This window comes from Anguilla rostrata, chromosome 1 (genome assembly GCF_018555375.3).
Source record: "Anguilla rostrata isolate EN2019 chromosome 1, ASM1855537v3, whole genome shotgun sequence".
NCBI lineage: Eukaryota > Metazoa > Chordata > Actinopteri > Anguilliformes > Anguillidae > Anguilla > Anguilla rostrata.
The window spans coordinates 49872319-49888384 of record NC_057933.1 but is presented as its reverse complement, the minus strand read 5'-3'; the positions used below and the strand labels follow the sequence as shown (position 1 = coordinate 49888384).

Below are 16066 nucleotides of genomic sequence, written 5' to 3'. Positions count from 1 at the left end.
CATTTTCACTGGCTATTTGTGAGGGAGGTGTCTTTTTAGACATCTTTTCATTGAATCCACTCAAATGTACCCCTGAAAAACTTAACATTCTCACATTGCACCATTTTTGAATGTTTGGCATGAAGTTCGACAACTGAAGATGTCTCTACCATCATTTAACCAGCTTGAATCCTAATGCTATGGTCAGCTAACACAGCAGCACCCTCTCCTGGTGGTCACAAGCAGCACATGACAGAACATTTTCATTGCTGAAGCGTCACTCTTGAATAAACCGAACATTACTTCATATTATAAATTTTAAGGGTTAAATGTACAAAATAGAGGTAACCCTTGAATTCCATCTACACTTGAGCTCAAATCTGAAACCGCTCTTTGCTTGGGTTTCTAACAGATCCAATTACACGGGTGCCCTCATGCGCTCTCAGAATGAAATCGTTTTGGCAGAGGGATGGAAATGCAAGGAGCTCATTTCCTGGGGGTGGTGTCTCCAGGTGGTCTGCTCACGCAGCCACACGCACGCACGCATTCAGATCGTTCTGAATAATTCCACTATCAGTGCCAGGGAACCTGGAGGGTTGCCATGGCATCCACCCACAGAGGCCCCACACACTCTTTTCGTTGTGATGAGCAAGGGAGTCTCCTCTCTCTGCAGGGGTGAACGACACACTGACCTCAAACCATAACAGCTGGCCATCGTCCCTGGGAAACCAGCAAACCATTTGTCTGGTTGTGCTTCCATCCTAAAAACTAGACTATCATTCCAACACTGAGTGTAACGAAATTCAGCTCGTCATATGGTGAAACAATTTACAAAGGCTTAGAGAAAATAAGCGAATCTCTAGAGGTCTAGTTGAGTCGTATATTTGCCAAGCGCATAAAATTATTTTAAGCAAAAATCATGTAACCCTCATATCTGTGGTTATAGTGTCACTTGATCGATCTACAACAGTGCCAAACTTCCTACAGCAGGAACACCCAGTGCACCATCTGGTGGTTAACAGGAGGAAAACTGGTTAGAACACACAAAATGCACATTCCCCAACAGACTGATTCATTGCTGGGGCTTAAACATCAATCTCAACAAATATGGAAACAAATGATGCCACATCACAGGGGTGAGGAGCAAAATATTGGACTAAAACACTGCTTCTTAGGTTTTAGGCACCCTCTCAAGGAAATAATCGAAATAAAACTTAACAGGGCATCACACACGTGAATTTTAATTTGAGAGCATGGAATCCATGTAGAAAGGGGAAGGAAGAGTGAATTCTGAGAGCCAAACACTTAGTTTATAAGGCGGCACAATGGATAAAAGACGTGGATTTTTCCCTCCATCACAGAAAAGCCCAGGATTTTCTGTTTGTCTTCACCACAAATGAGCATGAGCCCTGAACAATTTCAGGGTCTCCTGGGCAGACGAGCAGAGGGAAGGGACTCAAGATGGAGGATACAAGACTGCACTGCATCTACCAAGAGCCACTTTTTATAACAAGGTTCACTCAGGCAATTCATAGCATATACATTTTTGAAACAATGCAACTGGGAAAAATACCGTATCTTTGGTCATGTGCATGGATCCTGCAGGGTGTAATTAAAAGGTGGTGATACTGTTCTAATTGACAATGCTGCAGATAGTGTCCCCTACGCCCTATCTACTTCCAAATTTACCTTAAATAGCCCACATATGGAGAGCTGCTGACAATGTATAGACAGTCATGCAGAGGAAGGTTCATTTCCAAGGTTGCCAAGCAACAGGATTCTCCTGTCACACACCTACACACATTCTCCCACCGTGCAATCGCGTTAGAGGGAAGACTGATTCGATTAAAGGCTTACGCGATGGCCACAATCACAATATGTGAGGGGAAAACTTGCGTGGAATACGGCGTCTGCAAAATTAAAATTGGAAACCAAGTTGTATGGAGCTACCAGCTGCAGAATATGAACATGGTTGGCATCAAAGCAGAAAACTGTCAGTCTGTCATGTCATGGAGTCAAGTGTATTGTTCTAACCAATGGGAAAAAATAGGTTGAACAGAACCAATAGTGAACAGAGCATTTATTTGGAGTACAGGAAGTTTATAATAAAGAACTGAGGAAAATGGTCTCCAAAACAAATCTCATGCTGACTTTCTATTACTGTCAGATTACAACTGATTACAATCGGATTGGCCATCCATGAGTGCAACCTGCAACTCAATTTCCCAAATGGATCACAATCAGGCATTCAAGCAAAAAAAAAAAAGCATTCTTAAAAGAAGATAAGGCTTTCAATCCACCAAAAAAATTTGACCTTTCATCATCTCAGTCTTACACGAGAGAAGAATGTCTTTAGCAGGTAGTCCATGCAGGGAATACTATCTTCAGCCGATCAGGATTCTTTTCAAGAGGTCTTCATGCTGATGAGCCCTGTTGGAATGCCGCACTACTCGTTTCATCAAGTGTCAGATACATTATTCAGCACGCTGTTCACCGTTTAATGGGACAGCATGGCGCAGCTCAACACTGTGTGTCAGTTTCGTCTCACTGCTCATTCTGAACAGACCGCTTTAGTTTCATATTCTGATGTGACTTCGGTGCTTTTGGAAATCTCACTGAATTACTCTAACATTTTATTTACAAATACATACAATGAGCATCGCCTGCTGTTGCTATGCATTTTCAAGATTTGTTCACACTTACACAATGAAATGCACCAAAAGCTTCAGCGTACTGCAGCGTTAGTCCTGCGTCCGTGTTCGAATGTTTAAACACCAGCAAGCTGAAGTGACGGGTGTAGATGAGGCTGTGGTTAAACCTCAATGTTGATCTTTGCAAAGCGGTACTGCAGGGAGGCGGGGTTTCGCAGCAGCACCAGGCCCCTGAGGTCTGCAGGCTGGCTGGAGAGGGCGTGCAGGAGGCCTGTCAGGCTGACGAATCCCAGCGCCTCCCCGCATCCCGCAGATAAACTGAAGTCCCCCTGCGTGACCCAGCCCAGAGTCACCCGTGAACAGTGAGAGGTCACGCTGGGCAGTGGGTCTGGCCACAGCCCCCGAGTCAGGACAGGCTCAGGGCCCGGAGTGGAGCTAGGGGCAGAGCCAGGCTCAGGGCCCAGAGTGGAGCTAGGGGCAGAGCCAGGCTCAGGGCCCAGAGTGGAGCTAGGGGCGGAGCCAGGCTCAGGGCGCAGAGTGGAGCTAGGGGCGGAGCCAGGCTCAGGGCCCAGAGTGGAGCTAGGGGCGGAGCCAGGCTCAGGGCCCGGAGTGGAGCTCGGGGCGGAGCCAGGCTCAGGAGGCTTCCTTTCTTCCTTGTGGGAGGAGCTAGCTGGTTTCAGGGCCTTCCTGCGGCGCTTCAGCCTGCTCATGAAGTGGTCGGTGTGACGTGGCTCCTGGGGCCCACAGCAGGCGGGGTCTGTGCGCAGCTGCTGCATATCCTCTCTGGTGGGGACACAGATCATGGCGTGGAGAGAGGGACGGCCCTTCCGAAGCAGGGAGAGCCGCACCCACACCAGGCTGCTGGGGTGGGCTGTTCGGAGTCTCTCCTTGGACGCAGGGCCCAGCTGCTCCAGCTGCGCAGGCTGCCGCCACCTCCGGCCTCTGGAACAGGTTGGTCTGCACCAGGCAGACACCGTACGCAGAGCCTTCCTGTTCCTGTGGAACACGTAGCTTGTCAGTCTTATTTCAGCCTATACTTTACATTTATTCACCATTTTGGATATATTGTGAATTAATATCAAAACCTGAATCAAGAGGAGTCCGAAAAAAAACAATTATACCCCTCAACAAATCACGAAGTGTTTTGTGACCCACCTCAGGACAATGACCGTGCTCCGAGGAGATGCGGCACTGTCTGGGCGTGATGTCACTTCCTGTGGCAGCGGGGCAGAGGTCTCTTCTTGGGGCTGAGGGCGGGGAGGAGGCGCAGGCAGGTCCCCCTCTTCACCCTCCCTCACGATCATCTCCCACTCCTCGGCCAGCTGTTGCCAAGGGCAACGGAACGGAGCGAGGCAACCATGTTTTATGTAATTGGGCCTTTTGGCAGGCGGACGCCTACACGGTGCAAAATGTCAAAATCTTGTCAAACATTTTGGGCAGCTTGCATTATATAACATTTAACAGATGAAAATTAGCACAGAGGGAACATGTCAACACAAGTAAAAAATTCTGCTCAATCTTCAAATTAACAAGCTGGATAAAATGGAAATCTTTTCAGTAATTAAGTAATATTATCAATAATTAATATTATTAGTATTTAAGGTTTTTTCCCCCAAAAAAACATACATTTAAAAAATTCAAGGTCAATTTAAAATTCAAGGTTTTACTATTTTATCCTAGTTAGAATGCCATTTAAAAAAAATCTCAGTAATTATTATACACTGAAGCAAGTCACTCTGGAAAAGTGTGTCTGCTGAATACCTATGCAACGTAACATTCTCTCCAATCTAGGATGGAAAGTGAGGCTGTTATGTATCAATTTCTCTGCCTGTTCATTTTTAAAGCAAAACATTTCTCAGCAGTGTTTCTTAAAATACAACCAAAGGCAGTTACATGAAAAATTAGCTCTTTAACTGGCTCAATGCATGTAATGGGTACATCTCACACAAATTTGAGGTTATTTCACAATTTAAAGCCCAATATAGAATACGTATTTGCCAAGGAAACCCAAAGGGAAATGGCGAGTTGTACATATACAAATATAATTTACACAGAGAAAATTCTGGTCCCCTGCCAAGGCACAGGAAAACCTTCTGGGATTTGAATCTAGAGCAGTGCTCTAATAACCATACACACCTGCACTGCTGCTCAGCGTTGTACAGCACAACCTGTTAAACCCACCTACCTCTTATAGTTGTCCAGCAGCTGAGTCTCCTGCTCCTGCAGGAAGCTGGCACCTGCTGGGCAGTCTGGGAAGTCGTTGGGGAAGTGCGACGCCCCTTTGTTCTGGGAGTGTTTGAGCGCCTCCTGCTGGCCCCCGATGCGTACATCGCGGTACACCTGAGCGGGACAGAGGGAGGCAGTCAGGGGCACTGCAGTCTTTCTGAGCTGGGCCACCGGCGGTCAGAAATCATTTAAAGCATATGGAAACAGGACAGGGAAATGACCCAGTTTCAGACAAGCACAATGTAATAGACTGGATTAAATAAAGGCTGACTTATGAATTTAAACTTCCTGAGTGAATTTTTCCATCAGATGTTCCATATACCTAATTTTCCTCCTTGACAATGTCATACCACATTTACTACTGAAATACATATCATTATGAGAGAGAAGTGCAGGAGAAATGGGAGCAAGAGAGAAAGAAACAGAGAGAGAAACAGTGAAAGAGTGAGAGCCAGTAAGAGACAGAGCGTGAGAGCAAGAGAGAGACAGAGTGCGTGAGAGCCAGCAGGAGTGTGATAGTGACAGAAACAGAGAGAGAAACAGTGAGAGAGTGACAGCCAGTGAGAGACAAAGCGTGAGAGCAAGAGAGAGACTGAGAGCGAGCGAGAGCCAGCAGGAGTGAGAGAGCGAGATATCGGTACACACCAGAGGGACCCAGAAGGCCATGCCCCAGCCCTTGGGCAGCAGCAGGTCCCAGCCCGCGCCCCATGAGGCCATCTCCTGGCCCGCCTGTTTGCCGGGCTGCTGCACCAGCAGCAGGGGGACACGCCCCTGCGGGGGGGTGGGGTGCAGCCTGGAGCCGGGGACCAGCAACTCGCTCTTCATCCGGTTCAGCTCCTGAGAGACACACACACACGCACATACTCAAACACACGAACAGGGACCACAATATTCTGACTGGAGGAATAAACGTGGATATTTAAATACTGAAATATGCTGGATACTGAAAATAGGAAATCATATTATGTTCATGAATACATGTTTGACAGATGCCGTAGGCTTTCTGTAACCGATTCTAGCACAAACAACCTCTGTTCTTCATTTAATCATTTCTTATTCAAATGTGATTGTAGATTTCACACATGACGAATTATCAGCAATGCCTTATGGCCTAAGGACCAGGAATCTTTTGTAAAAATGACAGGCGATGCGCATTTGGCTTCTATCAGCGTATCAGTTCCCGTGACCAATTGTTCACGGCTAACAATTGCAACATCAGTGTTTGATCTTCAAAACTGGTCCACATTCAGGAAATTAAAGGCTCTTTGAACAGTGCGTCACAGTGGACTCATCATTCCATCCCAAATCCTGTCCAGCTGTTATTAATTGCTAAATAGCTTATCCAAAACAATGCCTCATTCCAGAAATTACCAAGCGACATGCTTTGAACGCAACTAGTGACATCTTCCTCTGAGTTCCTCATCTTTGCTAAATGCGACAAAACACATCCTAAAAATACCAAGCGAAGTCTTAAAATATAATTTCTATTCCTCATTTAAACCAGACAACTGATGTGTACATTTGTATGAATATTTGTAATTTGAGACAGTGACAACAGTTTCACTTATGTAGGTTATGATTCCATCTTTGGCTCTGCTACTGCCAGTGCTACCTAGATTCAGCTCCTCACTCATTACTTTGAGGTGCTGATTTTATTACTTTACGTGATTGAGTACAGCTGTCCTATAAAAACTTTAGCGAGACTCTCCGGGGGAATTAAAGGCATTCAATCAATTTAGAGTAATGGATATGCTGCATCAACCACATGTTTTTGGGCCATGTGTTTTTCTGAAAGACTGATGACAGTGCTGACACTCTGTGTTGATAAACTGTAAAGCCATTGCCCTCCCTACACATCCTTTGGAGATAATGGGAAATGGCTAGCTGTCTACCCCGTGTGTGTGTGCGTGTGTGTGTGTATGTGTGTGTGCGCGCGCGCGTCTTACCTGCTCTGGGATCTTGCTGTGGGTGACGTTATGACGGACGGCCTGGTCCCACAGGGCGCTCTGGCAACAGTGCTCCGGGACGCCCTGCAACATCAGGGCCCTCCTCCCGTCATCGGCCTCCCCTGAAACACACAGCCACAGAGGGGACGCTGCTGTATGACCAGCGGCAGGCCTCACCCACGCCTGCCCCCCAAACAGGCAGCAGGGCCAGCGGCCCCCAATCGACTAGGGAAAACATCTGCACCACAGTCACGTGACGGGTGGAGTTCTGTCAACTGTTCCTTAAAAAAACAAAACCGCACAAATTCTTCGAGCTGTTCCTTTCCCTACTGTATAGTCAAAATGCCCATTAAGAGGAAGAATGCCACTCTGAGGTCAGAGAGCTCACTCTTAATGTGTCCTTATTTTTTACTCAACCCTAGCATCAGAATTCTACACTTCCCATCTGGAAACTTGAAGTAATGGAAACTTTATTTCAAACTTCTCAGAATCTCAATATGAGCCTTCAAAGCATGGTCCGGTGGCTTTTCAGGCAGATTAATATAGATTAATTAACATAATTTACGTTTTTTGACATGTTTTGGGCAATTAGTATTTTTTGGAATGGACAGTTCCCCACTTCAATGCTACCCCTCTCCACTCTATCACTTCTTTGCCTTCTAACTGAAGCCCCATAAGAGACTGTGTTCAAATGGATGTTTACGCGAGGATGAGATCCAGCACCACAAATCTCAACCAGAACATTCTGAAGAACAACTGACGTACAGTAAGAGGCGGAGGCGTTGGATAAAATCATGGGCAGCCACAATGGCCTGACAATCAGTGCTTGTGCGGTGATGTCAGAAGAGAAAATGAAAAGAATGGCTGTTGCAGTGACAGATGGGATAGCTCTGCCCCGCCATCAAAAATATCAACCTGGGGACCATCCAGACGAACACATTTACTTCTGTACCAAGAGCGCTTCACTGCCCACACTGACTGGGGGGGAGCTGGGATATTTTATACACTTAAATTCAACTGGAGACAGCAAGCTAACCCTGGATTTACACCGAAGGTAACACCCTGCTTTGGCTGCCTTCTGCCTGTAATGTAGCCTGTAAGATCAGCCATTTTATTCCTCCACCATGCAGTCCCCTCATTCAGACACAAAAATCTTTCTTACAAGGACTGAAGTGTGCTTGAAGGCACAAACTTGTTGGAGTACTTCAAAAACCTTAAGTCCAGTGTAATCTTTTCTACATGTCTACATTTTTGTTGAACAGCACTAAAGAAATTAGATTAATTCAACTTCAAGTGTCGTCTAGCATGGCGGATCTATATACACACTATGGCAACCTGCATTACATTATCTGTATCAGGTCAGATCTTCCTACAGAGGGGCCACTAATCTCAGTAAAGATCAAAAGTTTGCACTGAAACCGCACCAGAAGTGATTCTCCAAAAAATCCAAATTGCAATGATAATTTTATTTGTACAAGCCATTCTCATTTATAATTAAAATGGCTTTTCTTAACAAAAAGGCACTTGGTATTTGAATATAAGCTCCAGGGACAGTGCTTCACTGGACATAAAGAGCACAAACCAGACCAGCAGCCTTAGAAATGCTTGGCTTGTCCAGCCAAATACTTTTGCCAAGTTGCATTTAATTATTAAACCTCTAAAGATGCCTTTTCTATTCCCTTATGTTTGAATTTTAAAAATTCCCATTGGGAAGACACCTCAGGAAATGATGACCGGACACTACAGTTGGTGGAGCTAACTGTGAAGGCAAGGTCTGAGCACAGCAAGCAATGGGCCTTGCCAGGATTCGAACCTGGGACATCTGCATGGACAAGCAGAGGCTCCCCAGGAGCACAAGACCAGACACATGCTGCCAAAGCCTGCCTTGGGCCTGGACCCTGCTAACCATCCCTGTTGCTGTGATGTACATGCTGAGACTGTGGAGGCTGTAGAGGGTGCCTGGTGTGATCCCATACTGCCCTGCTGTGAAGCAGGCAAGTCCATGTCTCCACGGTTACCTTCCAGCTGCTGGACATCAGGAGCTACTTTGATCCTCTTCCCAGGCAAGGTCAGTCTAGGGTCATCAACAGTAAGCCCAAGAACAGAGCCCGAGGGCACTTCTCCTGTGGAACACAATCCTGGAGGAACACAGCCATACCCGAGTCAACACTTCTGCAATGCACTCTGGGTAATCTCCCCCCATATCACTCATGCTGCACTATGAGGGATGAACCCCAAAAATCTCAAATCAGAAGGATTCTTCCCTGAAAGAACATTTAACTAGGTAATTTATTTGGTTGGCTGGGTCTGGTATTTGACCAATTACTTGGAGTACTGGCACAGCAAAAGAAAAAATGACCCTTTGAATACTATTCAAATTTCCCCATGGGAACATTAAAGACAACATCAAGCTCTGTCTGATATGAAAATGTAAAACAATGAGAGCACAATGTTTTTGAGACAAATGCACCCTGATAGTTAACACATCCTCGCTGAAAAGTTGTGTTACTGGCAGGAGCACAAAAAGGAGTCAGAATATCACACTGCTGAAGAGAGGACAGGGCAGAGGGGAGGGAAGACACCTTTGAGTAGGTGGAAGATATCTGCTTGCTCTCGGTGAAGGGACATGTTACTTTCTTCTTTGCAATGTTCAGGCCACCAAAAGCAAGACGTTTCCGGTTTGCTTGCAGCCTTAAAACAAGTAAAGACATTTAATAAATCATTATCCTGGCACATCTGAAATGGTCATGATGTTCTTATATGTTTAAGTATATATTAATTTCCCTTACTTCACACACTGACGCGGGGGTCAAAGCATCCGTCAGTACAGAATGGGAAAGTGGTCCAATCAGACGGTAGCGTACAATTTCCATGGTGAGGTCACTGCAATGAAGCGTGAAATAAAATGAACAGCAGCCTTAATTCAGCAAGAAATATTACTGCAGTGTCAAAAGCACTGACAAAGAACTTCATAGGACTAAACTCTTAAACCCGCAAAATCAGAAACATAATAGAAAAACAATTTTTAAGATTCTGAAAAGCATTCAAAAAAACAAAACTATTTAATACTTGGATGTACCGATTTTCCTTGATGTCAGTAAACATCTAATCTAATTTTGTGAAATGCAAGAAGAACAAGGAAGCTGGTATCCACCGAATAACTATCCCCGTCGAATCGGACATCCAGGTGACAGGGGTCAACGGAGACCGAGTGCCGTCCCCAAGAATCTTCTTCATGGGGACCGTGTCCCCAGATCCCCCCTGCGCACTCTTCCTTTTCCTCTTCCTCCCTGCGGGCTGCTCTCTGTCCGGCGCCTCCGTGGGGCCCGCTGCTGGGTCCGGTTCTGGAGCAGGCAGGGGGACCGGAGTGGGCGGCACCACAGCCTCGGAGCACTGGCACACCAGCTGAAGCTCGGGCAGCAGATCCTGCCAAGAGAGCAGCGCACAATCTCAGGACCAGTAAACCTTCATGAGTGAACGCGCTATTCACAAGTACAACAGTTACAGCTGTTGCAGGGAGTGGGGCAATAAATGAAAAGAGAAAGGTCTTACTTAAATACACCCCAGAAAGCTACACAATACAAATAAAGTGCTCTTTGGTGGGGATGAAAAATATGAATCAAAAAGCAAAACACCAACCACAGCACTCTGCTCATATAAAGCTAAAATGCCTTTATTGCAAAGGGAGGTTCAAAATAGAAACAGTAAAATACTCCAACACTTTTCAGCTACATGGTGTTTATCAGGGAGTAAACCACTGTTCTGCAGCTCTGCTTTACTCCCTGATAAACACCATGTAGCTGAAAAGTGTTGGAGTATTTTACTGTTTCTATTTTGAACCTCCCATTGCAATAAAGCCATTTTAACTATATATGAGTGCTTGGTTCCTGCTTTGCTTTTGATTCATATTTTTCCATCCCCACCAAACAGCACCTCCCAGACCCCTGAAGTTATTTTTAGCTGTGTACCCATGAAGCGCTCCTTTCTCTGCTTCATTATTCATAGAGCAATAGCAATTACTTATTTTCCCTTCTTAACAACAATATGTAAGCCTGGTAAAGAGTTAGTTGCACTGCAGGCATAGACTTCTGGCATGACTGAGCTGATAAAGAAATAAGCTCAAGTATGCCAGAGCTGCAGAAATTCAAGCTCCGCTATCGCATCCGCGCTTCAGGCCGCTGAGACCTCCTGCCTGCCCGTGTAATCAAGGGAGACCAACTGCTGTTCACCCTACAGAAATGAGTCGCAATCTCAGCCAATCACATTTCAGTTTCTTTGCACACCGCAGTCAGCCAGAGGAAAGAGGCTGTTGATTTTTACACCCAAGCCAAACCTGTATGCACTCTCGGTGCAGGGCAGAACAGCTCCACTGATGCTGTAAGATTATTATTAGTATTGAGAACAGTTGCTTCAGCAACATCCAAGTTAGAACAGAAAGCGTGAGAACACTGACCCCCGTTGTCCATGGAAACAGAGTGCTGTTTCAGAGCAGACTGCAGGTTTGCTGACCTGCTTGAGGGAGGGGTGGACCCAGATCCAGAGCTGCCTGTGGATGGAGCCCGCAGACCTGGGTCTCCACAGGAAGAGCACCGGGCCCAGGGGCTGTGTGGGGTACTGATCCGCTCTGTACAGGACCGCACTGCCCTGCCTCCGCCCGGAGAGACACAGCCCTGCAGCGAATGTGGGCCCTGCACGCACACACACACCACACAAATACACACAGCATCAGCTTATGAACCCACAAAGCTGGTTGAAAGTCCCATTACAACAGTACACAGTTGGGTTTTTTTTTTTTTATCTTTGATGGCCAAGTGATATCCCTCCTGTAAAACACACTGAGATCCTAGGATAAGGGCCTATACTAATCAACACATTATTACAGGTCAGAAAAGAGAGAGAACTTCATGTTCAGCTGTAATATCTGATAAGCAGTTTCAATGCACAAATGATGTAACCCAAACATAGGAACAATGTACTAATTCCCATTGGTTATGCTGCTGAAACAGTCCTGGGAGTGAATGGCCATATTCACAATTTATGGGCAGTATAGGTGTTCACTACACACTCATTTGCTATTTTTTCCCTGAAACAGGTTCGTCCTGCTATGGTTGCTGGACTTGGGACAGCGGAGTTAGAGGTTAAAAAAAGGAACGGGTTGTAAAGGGGGGAGGTGGAGGACCCACCAGTTTCAGTGCTGGTCAGTCTGGACAGAGCCCCAAGCAACAGTTCCTCCTGCCCCTGAAGCTCCACACAGCAGTAGTAGGAGAGGTCCTGAGAAAAGAATAAAAAATAAATAAATAAAAACAACATTCTACAGCCATCAACCTGTAATGCCCCAAAAACCATACAACAAAACTATCCATTTGGACTCAACATCAACAAAAACCTCAAGTTCATATGTCTCCATGGGTTTACAATGGCAGCTTTTTCTTTAAACGGTAGATTTGTTTCACATCTTCACAATGCGTTGCACTGTAAACTACAACATTCCAGCAGGAACCCCACCCTCCTCCAGGGTACATGGACACCCCTCTGCCCCCCAAATAACAATGAAATATCCCAAACTAACAGACAGGAAGTAAAAGAATGAGAAGCAGAGGGAGGGCAGACTGACCTGCAGGAGGCAGTAGTTGCTCATGGCCCTGTAGCAGGCCCGGTAGCACTTGTACGTGGGCCGGTCCCCCAGACAGTAGCCCCACCTCTTCACCATGTGGAAGCGCTTGGCGTGCCAGATGTGTGTCTCCAGCCACACGTTCTTCCTCTGGCGCCGGTTGAACTCCAGCAGCAGGTTGCCGTGGCGTCGGCGCGCTTTGCGGCTCTTGCTTTTCGGCTGTTCCTTCTTCTCCTTCTGGCCCGCCTGCTGGCTCTTCTCCAGCTGCTCGGGAAAACACCAACACAACGGTCGCGCTTCCGGCACTTTACCCAATAAAGGTACACTGGTCAAGCCCAACGTCCTTATTAAATGTGTCCACAGCTCAAAACACCGCATCACTCAAAGGTACTCCAGCACTTAAAACTGTCAGTCATCTCTGGCCCAAGCACTTTCAACGTTACGGACTGTCAGCCTTCAAAACACATATTTAAGCGACAATATGAAGGACCTAGACTGATCCCAGGAGAATATAACAAAATTCAACTACAAGTCAAGGGAACACTTCTGCACCCTCAGGCACATAAATTAATTTGACTTTATTCAATGTCTCCAAGAAAGACTGAGCAGTGTATTGGGGCCTGTGAAAGCGATTCTGAGCATGCTCAGTGAAGGCGAGGTGAAGCTGTCCCACGCTAGGTAGGGTGGCCGTACCATCTTGAGCGCCCCCTCCCTCAGCCTGGCCGGCAGCCGCTTGGTGTTGTGGCTCATGGCCCTCCTCCTCATGTGCTTGGGAAGGGCGCCGAACACGTGAGAGCTGCCCGTTGTCTTGGTGACAGCTTTCAACATGGCCTTCACCTCTGCTGCTCGGGCCTTGGCGAAGGTCGAGGCTGCGGAGGCAAAGACAGCAGCACCGCCATTTCATCTGACCAACACTTCAGAGAAAAACGATACATTCTCCTGCACTCATTACCAATACATCGGTAAGTATGTGCTCCAGCAATTAAACCAAGTTAGCTTAAAATAACAGTGGTCATCTTATGAATGTCAAAGTGACAGAAATGTAGTATCTTCAGTTAAATGTAAACATAGTTTTTATTGATAATTATAAAAATAACCATTTTGACTATGTATACTTGATATTGGCATGTAATACACATACACATTCAACACTAAAGGCACTCAACTATTCATTACCTCACTACAGCACCACAGCTTTGGCCAACACCTCTCACTTAAAGCATAAACGTGACCAGCTCAGACACAGCTGTAGCTGGAGTACTGAAGACAAGCATGTACCCTTACCAGTAATGTATTTTGGAAGCTCCTGGGAATACCCCTGACCGCCCTTCACGTTACCCCCGACATGGTGCCCCCTGAACCAGCCAGAGGGTGGGGCACTGTGCCCTCTTCCCTGTGGGGTGTGCTCATGCCAGTGACCTACAGGGAATTATAACTGCATTCAACATCCTCAAAAAACGCAGTATCATCAGCGTTGGATTTTAGAAGAAATGCATTTGACAGACATACAGAATTTCTCTAAACACTATATCTATTTAATGATTCTGGATTCATGCGTTTATGAGCCAGGAGCATTTATGCCACTGGTTAGAACGGTGCAAATGACAGCCATGTATTACAGAATGACAGACAGCCAGAATGTACCAATACCGGAGCGTGACGTTTCTCCACCGTTGTGCCAGCCTGGGGAGCTGTACGTGACACTGCTGGGCTGATTCCTCATTTTCTTACAGCGCATCCTGTGTTTGGCTCCGGACATCGCTACAGAATGAAAAATTACATCATCGTCATCATCCACATCAGCGCTACCTTTTTTAGCACCGTCTCATTTAGAGCACAACCCACACAGCGCCAATTTGCACTCTCCATCCTACTCTTCGCCTTGTTTCTTTCTTATTTTTTTTTAACTCTTTTTGGATTCAGGAGTTTTGTGGGTCCAGCCAAAACATCTTGTGAACGAGTATGGGGAAACTGCACTCCAGAAAAAAAGCTTTCAACTGCATTAAAAAAAAAAATTTTTAATCATTTGCAGTAGCAAATAATGTCAATCACTGCTAACCAAAGTGTAAATTGGCATTCCAGTCCTCAGTATCCAAGTGGCCTTTTCCATTTACCTTGTAGCAATGATGCCATTAATGAGGATCCACTTTCCACACAGAGTTCACATTAAAGCAGAAGTTTTCATGACCCCCCATTTAGAAAAGCTGATTTTGGTAACTTAGGCTAATGCAACCTCTTTTATGTCTGCAATCCTTTAGCCTGATGTCACAAAAATGTGTTCTTAAGTAAAGTAGAAACAATAAAAAAAAATCACAATGATTCCAGTGAAATTACATGTACCACAACATACCAATATTTAAAATGTGATTAAAAGGGATATGGTAATAGCGGTCCACTTTGTACTGCTTTTAAACAAAACCTTGAAAAGGTACTTTACATCACCATACACAGGGATGGAAGACATCACACAAATCAAATGGGTGCTGGCTTACTGGGTCCCGGGTACTAATTAATAAGATGATTTTTAGTATCTTTGCTGAAAAGGAATACTTGCGATGGTCATGAGAATCCTGTAGGACTCATGTGCCATGTTTCATGAAAACCCTGTAATCCACACCCCCTGATATACAGACAAACCAGAATTAAGCGAAAAACACAACCTTAATGAAATCCCATGCATTTAACCAGGCAAGAATATACATATTCGTGGCATTTGCTAACTGTCGCAATATTTAGGCGAGTACCGCATCGGTGTGCATCAGCGAGGTATAGCAACCTTATTTCTTCTGGGCTCACCAGATATGACGCGTCGCATAAATTCATCTGCGCAGACTTATCTACAGCAATACTTTGACATTAGCCATCTATCCATCAAAAACTCTCATATCGCAGTTAATCAATGTTAGGCGGTCGTAGAAAACTAGTTATAAGTTAGCTAGGCTATTTGACTCGCAAGTTTATGAACATTAAAAAATTTTTTTATTTATAATCTAAATAAATAAACAGGGAATGTATTCAGAATGTATTTAGTTAGCTAGTTAACTTAGACTACTCGAACAAGCTATAAAGCTACAATAGCAAGTTGGGTGTTATGAGATGTCAGCCTAAAATTACAGATTTATCACGCTATTTAGCCAAGATTAGCTAGTTGTCGTTATTAGTTTCGTATAGGGTTGCTCTCCCTATTACCTAAATCTTTTTTAAAATACATGAAATTACGATCCCACCATTACCTTTTTTCTACAGGGTTCTCAATAGCCTAAAATCGATTTGCGGACCACGCTCAGAAAAACACTCTTTACACAGCCTCATCTGCTCCCCTCAACTCCAGCTACATCGAGCTGCCATGTGGGTTCCTGTCCTCTTCCGGTTTGGGCTTTTCCGAGATGTACGTGCACGTTTATGGGAAATGTAGTGAAGTAAGATAACTTCCGAATTTGAAAGAAAAACTGTGAGCTTGAATTCCACCTAAAATGACATAAGGGAAAATGTAGCCTACTACTCTTTGTTTTTGAAAATATTCACTAGCGTTGAAGATGTTTATTACAAAACTCCCTTTAATTCAATCACTCAATAAATCAAGATATGCATATTTGTAATTAATTGATTGATTAATTGGTTGCTTCATCTGAAGGGAGCTAGCAAAATTTTAC

General features: G+C 45.2%; 1 protein-coding gene across 2 annotated transcripts; it reads right to left on the bottom strand.

The window, feature by feature from the left end:
- Positions 1-2044: 2044 nt before the first annotated feature.
- Positions 2045-15887, bottom strand: pop1 (POP1 homolog, ribonuclease P/MRP subunit). Of its 2 annotated transcripts, none has more exons than XM_064340649.1 (16): positions 15721-15887; positions 14064-14174; positions 13698-13832; positions 13107-13282; positions 12417-12677; positions 11986-12073; positions 11312-11490; positions 9957-10228; positions 9592-9685; positions 9385-9493; positions 8821-8940; positions 6803-6924; positions 5502-5693; positions 4816-4970; positions 3786-4025; positions 2045-3626 (listed from the first exon to the last, which is right to left on the bottom strand). In XM_064340649.1, the coding sequence occupies exons 2-16, from the start codon at positions 14170-14172 to the stop codon at positions 2792-2794; spliced, it is 3087 nt and encodes a 1028-aa protein (XP_064196719.1). In that variant the 5' UTR covers positions 14173-14174; positions 15721-15887; the 3' UTR covers positions 2045-2791. The 2 variants fall into 2 exon arrangements, with proteins under 2 accessions (XP_064196719.1, XP_064196709.1); XM_064340639.1 differs by having other exon boundaries at positions 15647-15886.
- Between the last annotated feature and the right edge of the window lie 179 nt (positions 15888-16066).